The 11829-nt window shown below is 34.1% G+C and overlaps 1 protein-coding gene across 1 annotated transcript; it reads left to right on the plus strand.

The window, feature by feature from the left end:
• Positions 1-1924: 1924 nt before the first annotated feature.
• Positions 1925-7423, plus strand: LOC104902329 (hypothetical protein). The gene is made up of 2 exons (XM_010690060.4): positions 1925-2924; positions 6306-7423. Exons 1-2 carry the CDS (start codon positions 2329-2331, stop codon positions 6988-6990), a joined length of 1281 nt encoding a protein of 426 aa, XP_010688362.2. The 5' UTR covers positions 1925-2328; the 3' UTR covers positions 6991-7423.
• The last annotated feature ends 4406 nt before the right edge of the window (positions 7424-11829 follow it).

Consider the following 11829-nt stretch of genomic DNA (forward strand, 5'->3'; position numbering starts at 1 on the left):
CAGCGGAGGTTCTCGCAATTCACAGAGCAATCCAGATTACCATCAACAACTCTACTTTCAAATCTCACGCGATTGTAATAGAGTCGGATTCCATCAATGCGGTTAGATGGTGTAGCTCCTAGCATGGAGGCCCATGGAACCTCAATTTCATCCTAAACTTCATCAGATCTGCGCCTTCTAGGGGACTTAACATATCGCTTCATCACAAAGGGAGAAGCACCAATGTTGTGGCAGACGCTTTAGCCAAACAAGGCTTACACAGGGGGTCTGATTTTGTGGCCTGGCTTTAAACCACCATGCTTGCTCTCATGTAATCTCTGTCCTTTTTGTTTGGTTGTCAAAAGGCAGAAGTATAAGCCTTATTTGTTAGCTTAAATGGTAAAATCTTGAATTTCAATGATGAAATGAAAGCTACCAAAATTATCAAAATAAAAGGTCAACCTGAACCTAACCCATTATATTTTCAGGTTAGGTTGGGCCGACCTTTTTTTTTTCAGGTCGAAAATGTCAACCCAAACCCGGAATTTTCAGGTCAGTTTCAGGTCGGGTTATCAGGTTGGGTCAGTTTTTGCCAGCCCTATGAGAGGGTATGTCCTATTACTTTCGGCTTGTTTCTAGTTTGTCGCTTAATCTAGTCCAATTTAATTGCATTTAATGCAGTTTAATGTAACAAAATTCAGTCGAAAAGAAGATAGTCTTGGTGGAATATTTCAAGGTAAGAGACGAAAAATTATATATTGTTTAAAACATGAAAAAATTGTTTAGTTATCTAAACTCTAAAGCTACCTATGTGGTGGAGTAAGAGAAGATCATAACAAAATATTTACTATAAATGGAATAAAATAATATATTGATAACCTTTTGGAACAAATTAGAATAAATAAATGAAAGATATTTGTGAAACCGATATGACTATCATTATAATCTTTAGTAATACGCAATAAAAAGATATTTAAGGTCCAAGAAATATATATATATATCAAACACGCAAAAAGTGGGTAAAGTTTAGCTACACGAGTATGAGTTATAACTTATAAGTATAGATTTTACACTATTTGCACATTTCTCTTTACCCATCTATCATGATTTATACATATAAGAATAAATATAGTATTTTACCTTTTTCAACACAACATTCTTAGGGCCCATTTTGTATTATTGTGGTTTTCTATTTTTTGGTTTTTTTATTTTCAAAGTCATATGATATACTTCCTCCGTATTTTTATTCTTGCTACATAAAGAAAGTGGAGGGTTTTTAAGAAAGGTAGAGAGAGAAAGTAGGGGACCACCACTTTTGAATAAAAAAACATTTGTTAAGGAAAAAGTATGAGTATTTTAAAAGAGAAGGTGGGGGACCACCAACTTTTTAATAGTATTTTAAGATTTTTATGGTGAAAAGGAATCCATATATGGTATGTAGCATTTATTATGACATTTTCATTTAAGGGAAATGTAGCATCTATGAAAAAACGGAGGAAGTATGTCCTATAATCAATAAAAAAATTAGTTAAATTTATTGGGAACATGATGATTTTGAAAACTCACAACTGAAAATCTAAAACCACTTTTTCAAGTTTCCAATTTTTGATTTTAAGTTTTTAAAAAAACTGAAAAATGAAAACAAAAAACGGTAACGAACGGACCCTTAGTTTTTCTTGTCCAGTTCATTTACGTATTTCAACACATCTTTACTTACATGAGTTGAAAATCCTAATCCTAATTTAAGCTTTTTTTTTTGCTCTACTTACTAGTGGTATGAGGAACAACGTAGAAAGATGCAAGCCCATAATAATATTAGTAGTATCGTATCATGCATGTAATATATAGACTCCGATATTCCCGGAAATTAAACATCCATGTGGAATATACAGTTTTAACTACTACAGTACTTTACAATTTACATCCCAAAACCAAAATCAAAAATAAAAACTCAAATCTCAAATTCTCAACCACACACAAGCAGACTTTTTGATTAAACAAAACACAAGTGAATAAGAAGTAGACGCAGACAAAATATTCACAAAATAAGCGCCTCCTAAACAGCGGCGATTACATATAGCCAGATAGGATTTGTTCCCAACTTTTTTTTTAATACAAATTACAGATAGGATTCTTTCCAAAACCAAAATGTCCTTTCCTAAAAAAAAATAACCATAAAATCAATATTGGTAGTGCTAGTATTTAGTGCTCCTTCACCTCCATAATTCACTCATTTTCATTTCTTCTCCCTACTCCACACTCAACAATAACTCACCTTCATCTTAGCTTTCCTTCTCTCAAAAACGACGAATCTAACGTGGGTTCAGTGAGTTCAACTGCAGTACATACATGGATCCATGTCCATTTGCACGACTAATAATCGAGTCGTTAGCACTCCAGCTCCCGCTAGGAGGAAAACCATCAGCGGGAGCTGGGGTGCACCCTAGTACAACTCCATGTTATTGTAAAATAACATTAAAGGGGTTTCCTTCGGAAACTGCTTTACTCCCTCTTTCACCTGGGGGAGAAGGTCCCTCTCCCCCAGAGTCCACCACTAGTGCCCCAGAGTTTCATTTAGACTCTGGGGCACTAAGGCGGATGGCAGGTAGGCCTATTTCGCTCCGAGTATGTATATACTCGGGGCGAATGGGCCAAACCTGCGGAGTTACATCCGGCAAACTAATTGGCCGGATTAACTTATGTGTAGACGTAAAAGGAGCTGAGGTTAAACCCATTGTTTTCCATTCTGGGTGGATGGGACTCGAGAAAAACAATGGTGGTCACGCTAAGTTACATTTAGTGGTACGATCTGAACCGGATCCTCGATTTATTTTTCAATTTGGTGGTGAACCGGAATGTAGCCCTGTTGTTTTTCAGATCCAAGGAAACATCCGTCAGCCTGTTTTCAGCTGTAAATTTAGCGCAGACAGGAACTCCCGCTCTCGGTAAATTTTTCTCCCTAAATTTGGCACAAGTTAATACTGTTATTATAACAAAAGCTAACATGCGCTTTATGTCGTTATGTTCAAAAATAGTACGATATAAGCGTATATTAGCGTAAGATAAGATGTCATGCTAACGTGCAATTTTTTTTTGGGGATTGTATAATTTTGTTGAGTTGTTGGTGGGGCCAAAAAGAGCAAGTGTGTGGGCCTAAATTTTTGTTTGTGTTTTTTGTTTTTTTGATTAAAGTAGGATTTGATTTATTTTTTAGTTTTTAATTTTTATTTTTTTGAATGAAAACAATGTGCATGTGAGTGGTCATCATAATATTTGTGGTACCATTTGATAAATCCAGCTGTGTAGCACCTTATCTTCCCGGCAATTTTTTTTTGAGCATGCAATATGGTACAATTTGGTCCTTTGATCTTAATACTACTACCAAAATTTGTATGTGGATGAGTGTATAATGTTGGTCATTGTCATTTTAAGATATGATTAGCAACTTTGTATGCTAGGACATACATCAGAAATATTTCCTTCGTTTTATATTACTTGCTATACTTCTTAATTCACGGATTTTTAGGTAATTTTTGGAGAAGAAAGAGATAGATAGTAAAAAAAAAAGGGACCCATGTGAGAGAAGAGAGATAGAGAGAGTATTGCCCAAAAAAGAAATGTAGCAAATAATGTGAAACTTTCCGAAATGAAAAGTGTAACGAGTATTATGAAACGGAGGAAATATCATTTATTCCGACAATAGGAATAAAAATTACCACTAACTTTTCATCATACATACATTCAACTTAAACATAAAATGATAGTTCTTCTTTCCTTTTATGTTCTACAATATTATTTCTCTTAAAATTTCGTGCAAAAAAAAAAAACAACAGGTAAATGAATAAAGACTGGAGAGAGTAACTTGAAATTGACCTAATTAATACTTGAAGTAGATTAATATCATATAGAAGTATTATTTATTTCGGCAATAGGAATAAAAATTATCAAATAACATAAATTTAAACACAAACTCGAAGCTATAACAATTTCAACCCTAAAATAATAATATTATTATTATTGCAATTACATAATTTTTCATAGGCTTATGGAAATTGTTGAACTTTAGTACCTTATTCCCATTTGCAATTTTTATATTTTTGTTTTTGCTAAAAATTACAACTTTTTTTTGATTGGACTAAAAATTACAACTTGGAAGCATTAGTCGGTTAACCTCTTCAATTAGGTGGGTCATCTAAGACCTAAATAATTTAAGTGGTTACAACTTACATGTATCTCAACTCAATCCATTAATTTTATGGAGGTTGGGATTGACTTAGCCGACTAATTAAGTTCATTTTTATTTGCTTCGCATCTTACAATATGTATTATTTTTCTTTTTTAATGTTCCGAAACAAATGTTCCAATCCTTTAGTGATCAACTGATCATAGGTTTCATTACTTCACTTACCTTGACAAAATAAACATGTACTTCAACCATTTTCTTTATCACCAACTTCATATAGACATTTAACTATGTCTTGATTTAGTGGTTAAGATTGAGATGCTGTGAGCGATAAGTTACAAGTTCAAATCCCGCCTCTCCTTCTGTATACTTTGTACAGCCTTTGTGACTCATGCAATACTGTAAAGAAAATAATACATCACTAGGGGTACGTGGTGGGGTGAGATTTTAGTGTTTTACTTTGCAATAGACTAGTGAGTGGGGCTAAAGTCACGTGAACATGCTTGCTTTGACAAATTGAAGTAGTAATTGTTACTTGTTAGGACCTCTTCTTTCATTCCTTGTGCAAATAATTGTCCCTATTTTTAGAGTGAGGTGATGTGGTTTGTTTGGTTCCATGCAAATAGAGAGGGGTGTGAAACTTCCAGGAAATTACATATGCATTTATCATGTTGTTTGGTTGGTATAAAATGGAGAAGTAGTACCTTTTTTAGAAAGTTAAAATTTCCCTTGAAAATAAGGAGTGACTTACCAACTATTCCTTTGTAAATCAAGTCACAAGTCTTATGTCAATATATTTCTAACAAGGGGTAAATGTCAAAAGACCAACTAAACATAATTTCACTATCTTTATGTAAACGGAACATGTAATTTCAACTAAACATGATTTCCTCCCTTGTAGAATATGCATTTCTTCGCGTCTACGTGTTTATATGTCCGCGTTCGTGTCCTTGTCCGGTTTCTATGTAACTTATATTTAGTCAGCTCCATATCTATTCCTCTTTTGTTTTATTTTTGCATGTGTTCTCTATTCAACACATTTCTTTTTCCTATCTTTCTCCTATGTAGCTTTTTTCCTCTTAATTTGATATACCAAGTAAATTAACCTATATAATTAGTTGCCTTACTTGCCCACTAAACTTAGATTTAATTTATTCTATGTGACTTGCATTGTGCAAGAGTAGTGAGTCTGACCACCGTCCTAAATCTTACAAATAAAGTTCTACGACTAGAATCTTTGTAACTTCCATCACATGTTAATCGGCCACCAATTGCTAAAAATATGCAAAATTATGCATGTTTAAGAGATTATTGCTTGATTATGTTTCTTACATTGCACTAAAAGCTTAATTTCTATAGTCCTAAAATCAAAATCTTTGTAATATCACATGTCAAGTGACTGTTTACCCTGCTATGTTTGCAAATCTATACTTGAGGTTAATGCTTAATCATGTTTCTTGTATCTCACTAAAAGCAGCTTAGCTTGCAGGCTGCATATTGTCAGATGATACTAAAAAGAAATTACTCATATATAATAGCAATTGGTACGTCGCTGACTTGGACTTAATTAGTGCCCTATATTAAGTACATTATTAACAAGTAAGAGTAGTACTTACTTGTTAATCAAATAATAGTCAAGTTGTGATATATGCTGCAAATAAAAGTTTACTACGTACAGCTAGCTTAGTCAGTTTAACCCTTTAATGGTGATTTTGCATCAAGTTATCAGGCTTATTAGTTAGTTAACCATATTGCTGACAAGGATTAGATTCCCTAAACCTCGTGCTTAGTACTCTAATTAGTTAACTAATCAAGCTTAAAGTACTATTAATGGGGTAACAGGCTGGTCAAAAGGACCATTGTTATTAAAGTTCTAATTGTGATTTGCAGCTAATTAACACGACTACCTACCCATGTGCATGCAAAGATATTGTTCTTGATTCATTAATATAATTCTTCTCTAAGATGTTGATTTTGTTAGCTACTAACTCCCTTTTTGTCCTTATTAGAAGCGTATAAGATGTTGTTTATGATACAAACAAATCTTCTATAGTGAAGTGATTACAATTAATGACTAGAAAATTAAGTTCTTTAGTTAATGGATGTGTTTGCTGACCATGGGATTTTGTGTTTGATTTTGCAGATCTCTTCCAGCAAATTTTGCCATTAGCAACAATAACAATAACAATAGGAAATGGATGGTGAGGAGTCTCTCTGGAGAAAAAGATAAGCCAGCAAGGGAGCGAAAGGGGTGGATGATAATGATCTACGATCTTTCTGGATCTCCGGTTGCAGCAGCATCAGTCATCACTCCTTTCGTCCCATCTCCAGGATCTGACCGAGTGTCTCGGTCAAATCCTGGAGCGTGGCTCATCCTCCGACCCCACGGTTCCCATGTTAATAATTGGAAACCATGGGGCCGGCTTGAGGCCTGGCGCGAGAGAGGCCCAGTCGATGGGCTAGGTTACAAGTTTGAGCTTGTAACCGAGGATGGGCCCACTCGTACAGGCATTCCTATAGCCGAGGCTACAATGAGTATTAAAAAAGGCGGAAAGTTTTGCATTGATAAACGTGATTCCAGCCTCGAAGAGGTAATGGTGAGGTCACCCGTTCGAGGGTTTGTTATGGGGTCCACAGTTGAAGGGGAAGGTAAAATAAGCAAACCATTGGTCCAAGTTGGCATGCAACATGTAACGTGCATGGCTGATGCTGGACTCTTTGTAGCTTTATCAGCTGCCATTGATCTTAGCATGGATGCATGTCGACTTTTTTCTCAAAAATTAAGAAAAGAGCTTTGTTATGATGAACAACATGACCTTTTCTCGTAATTAATTTTACAAGACATCAATTTCTTCTCCATAACCTGCAGTGACAACCAATTTAACTCAAAAACGTCGTTAATTATTGGTTTGAGCATATGATTTTTTTCATTGTGAGGCTTAAATTATTCTTTTCTTATTTTGTTTTTCTACGGCGAATTTGGAAGAATTGAAGGTTACTGATGGAGGAGATTTTTTTCTCTGATTAATTACAGGTGATTGTTAATTATTATAAGATGTAATCTAATTGACAATACTTGTACAGAGTGAGGAATTAAGTTATGTTTTTTTGTTCATATAATTAAGGAGTTTTGTATTATTTTCAGCATAATTCTTTGTAGCGCAGCTATATATATTCTTTGTAGCTTGATTTCTATTAATATGGTTTGCTTCAAAATTCTTTTATATATATACACTAGTGAGTAGTGATTCTATTGATCCATACTATTTGTAATTTATTATTCTCTATTACTCTATAACTTAATAAGTATCAGTGGAGATGTTATCGACAACATACTAAGATGCATGGAAGATCTTGATAGTGAATACCAATTCATTCATGATAGAGTATAAATTTATTCCTGGGACCTCAACCATCAGCTTAAGCTGATGGTTAAATCTATTCCTGGGGCCTCAACCATCAGCTTAAGTTGATGGTTGAGGCCCCAGAAATAGATTTATACTCTATCAGTTCATATTACGTGTATTTTATTGTACAAAAATTCTCAAATTGAGTTAGCAAGTTGAATCTAACATAATTCAATTCATTTCCTACTCGAATTGTAATGTTCAGTTTAAGCTCGACCTATATTTACAAATGAGTCTAGTTGAATCGAGCTCAATTTTTAGTTGAATAGATTTTCTATCAATCTTTGTAATTTCTCTACAACAATTTTTGTCTTTGTCAACTTTTATCACGACGTAACCTTTCGTGACCAATGGTAATGAATAACTACTTCACTTTTTTTTTTTTACATTGCACAAATTGATTCTTTTGATAATTTATAAAATAAAAATAAATATGAGGAGAAAGTTCAATTATTGCAATAATTCATGCAGAAATTAACATGATAATGGCATGCAATTAGTTAAGAAATTTGACTTTTCTCTCCATTATGAGGAGAAAGTTCATTATAATATAAAATGGTCAATTGTATTAGTTCTTCAAATAAAGATTATTGATTAGTTCTTTTGTTCATTGTAATAAGACTTTGTAACATGATAATTGCATGGCGTTTGTTGAGCCTTGCACTTCTTCTTGCATAATGGTTTGTTAGTTGTACTATATTTAAGCAATTTATCATAAGAGGAAATCTTTCTAACCTTAAATTTTATTCGAACAACATATGTATCAAATTTTAATTGTGTGCATAATATCTACGAGACTTGGGAAATTAGCGTTGATGTTCCAATTAATATTTCTATAGTCCGCCGATAAAGAATATAATGATGAAGGTAAGCCATAATAATGGGCCGGGGTATATATGAATGCTAATAATAATCTTCATCATCATTGATGATATGGTTAATAGTTTTTTTTTTTTTTTTTTTTTTTTTTTTTTTTTTTTTTTGACAATAAGTACAAACAAATATTGGAATATTGGTTTGTATATCTAGGCCAGAATGATATCGATTTTTGAAATAGTAATACTTCCTATGTTTTAAATAGAGATGGTCATTTGCGGTTTAGGGCCGGGCCATTCGTAAAATATTTGTCCAGTGAACTCTAACAATGTTTAATGCATGAATTCCCTCTAATCCCAATTTAATGTGATTAATTGTCTTTGTTTGATTAAATTGTATTTATTTTCATTATCATTCTAGGAATAGTGTAGAGGTGATCATGGATAGGGTCGGGCTGTACCGTGCCTAAAAAAGTTGCCCATTGGTCAGGTCGAGTCCCAATTGGGGCCAAAATGAGTGGGTTTTTCGGACTAAAATTGGACCAGGCCAAAAAAATAAACTAAAAAGTCATTTTTGGCTTACCTAAACCCGCCCAAAGCAAAAAAAAATCGGGTCGCGCCAGACCTGACCGCGGGCCAAAAAATTCTGCCCAAAACCCGCTAAAAAAGCAGAATGGGACAAAATGATCAGCTCTAGAATAGTGGTATTGAATTGAGTCATTATGTCTTGTTTCCAATGGAGATTGAATCTAGATGGCTTGGTTGATTCAAAAAGGGTATGAATATCTCTATGGGAATAAGTAGATAGGAATACTAGGAATTTATATTGTGATACCTTGCTTAATATCTCTTTTTTTGCATGATTTCGTGGGAATAGGTTTGAATGCTTGATTAGAGTAGCCATTGATACTTGAGAGAGGTCTTTGGTATTTTTAGGGTTCATTACTCCTCTTGGACTATTGATTGCGTTATTCAGGATGGAAACTATTCATGTATTACTCATGCTAGTGGGGTACTTAATTCTAGATGCCTTTATTAATTGATTTTACCTCGTGTGCTATTGCTAGTTGTAGTATAGCGTTAGTATTAATTAACATCCTTTTTACCGTCGTTTGTCATGTGTTTAGTTAAATTGAGTCAATGCAAGATACCTAGCTAGTATTTGATACCGTTTGTCTCTGTGGATTCGACCTTGACTTGGCCTGCTACATTGTTAGGAGGATTAATTAGGAATTATCTTTGTTAGATGCGTGCAACACGCCTATCATTATACTTAGTAAACCACAATATTAAAAAGTCGAAAATAACTCTCATCATTAATAATTAGTTCTAGATATGTCAAATTTTAGGAAAATTTGAGTAATATTTTGGTAACTTTTTAAGGTGGTTAGTTTACATAAAAAGGGATTGTTGTTCTTTGTGGCATTTAAAAATATTTTCTATATACGTAAAATCATAAATGGCTTAAGCAGGTCGGACCTTATCAACAGTTGATTTACCCATACCTGCCCATTAAAATTAACACGCCAGACTTAGCTCGCCTAATTTTCAATTTTTTTTAATGGAAGTCCAAGCCCGCTTATCTAGCGGGCTGGACGTGGCAGGCTTGGCAGACCGTCCTGTCTATGAACTATCTTTAAGCGGTCTTTCCAACTTAGAATTAGAAGATGATATATACAATTAGAAGATGATATATAAGAGAAAATTATGCAGATGAGGATGTAAATGGAGGGATAGTAAAATTATTAGTACACTATAGAAAATTTATAAATATATCAAGTACTAGACAGTAGAGTGATTCATTTTCATTAGACGTCTTAGTCGTCTATTGGCTTAACCTCTAGGCTGTCCTTGTACGAGATCTGACCCAAAGGCCCAAGCACCGCGAAGGAGGAGTGGTAAGTGGAATTCTCCTCCTAATTGCCCCTCATTTGGTGGATCGAGACCTGTAATCTTAAGGTCATGAGATGAAATTTCCACCAACGGAGTCAAGCCAAGCTAAGCTTGGTATGAAAGTGGAACAACTATCAAGTACTAGATAGTAGAGTGATTCATTTTCATTAGACGTCTTAGTCGTCTATTGGCTTAACCTCTAGGCTGTCCTTGTACGAGATCTGACCCAAAGGTCCAATCACCGCGAAGGAGGAATGGGAAGTGGAATTCTCCTCCTAATTGCCCCTCATTTGGTGGATCCAGACCTGTAAGCTTGAGGTCATGAGATGAAATCTCCACCAACGAAGTCAAGCCAAGCTAAGCTTGGTATCAAAGTGGAACAACTACGTTGATGTTATTTCACAAGAATATTCATAAGGGCCATCAGACATCATAGCGCCTTTGTATTGCTATGATCCATGAAACTGATGTTCTAGGAAGTTTACTTGGACCAGGCAATTTTCAAGCATTTGAACAAGTCTTAATGCTTATCGCAAATTTGGACATTCACCAGTGTGGAAGTTTTGGCACTCTGTTGAATTCTCCACAAAAATAACTTTAGACAAATGCTTTGATGGATCATCACTTTCAAGTTACAACTTACAACCCCACATCCTCCCACAAACTATTGAACCCAAGTCTAAGTCTTCTGTCACGATTTTTGGAGTGTTGCGCTAAGTACTATTTATATTTATCAATAATCACCCTAAGAAAAATCTTTTTGGAGTGTCCACGTAAAGTTACAAAAATACTCTTAAAGACGCAAACTCAACTTTGTTAAGGTTAATTTTTTCTTTTAAAGGAAAAAAAAACCATGAACACGCTAATTTTAATTTTTCATGCGTTTTTATAGAAACTCAACGATATATCAATTTCATTTTTTCTTTAAAGGTAATTTAGAATTTTCTGCTACACTAATGAGGTCGCTTTGTCGTAAGGATTATTAGAATTTTGAGACCGCAAATGCCTTATTGTTAAGGCTGGTTATTTACTTATTTCCAATTCCCAGTTCAATTAAAGCTTAGACTAGGAGTGACAATGATGCGAGTCGAGCTCGAGTTTGACTAAACTCGACTCGAACTTGAAAACTCATACCCAAACTCGACTCGACTCGAAAACTCGCGAGTTTCAAATTTTCAAGCTCGAACTCGAACTCGGAACCTTAACTCGAACTCGAGCTCGAACTCGTTTCAATCTCGAACTCGAACTCAGTTAAAGATCGAACTTGAACTCGAACATGGTTCCAACTCGAATTCAGTTCCAACTTCCAGCTACATATATGTGTTCTTTGAAGATTTTGTATGAACAAGAAATACCAAATCTCATCCTTTGATATAGTTCTATTTTTTATAGGAGAAATTCTTCACTTTGCCTTTTGGTTATTTTATAAACTTTTTTTTCATGTTTTTTTTTTAAAAGAAAAGTACAAGTATTTTTTTAGAAAAAAAAGTTAAAATTTCTTAAAAAAATAAAAAAGTATATATATATATATATATATATATATATATATATA

This window comes from Beta vulgaris, chromosome 8, assembly GCF_026745355.1.
Source record: "Beta vulgaris subsp. vulgaris cultivar EL10 chromosome 8, EL10.2, whole genome shotgun sequence".
In the NCBI taxonomy this organism is placed as follows: Eukaryota; Viridiplantae; Streptophyta; class Magnoliopsida; order Caryophyllales; family Amaranthaceae; genus Beta; species Beta vulgaris.

What these genes read in the sequence shown, in the direction of transcription:
- LOC104902329 (XM_010690060.4), top strand. Translation starts at nt 2,329, where the DNA reads ATGGATCCATGTCCATTTGCACGACTAATAATCGAGTCGTTAGCACTC. An exon ending in GACAGGAACTCCCGCTCTCG is followed by an intron (nt 2,925 to 6,305) that starts GTAAATTTTTCT and finishes TTGATTTTGCAG; the next exon opens with ATCTCTTCCAGCAAATTTTG.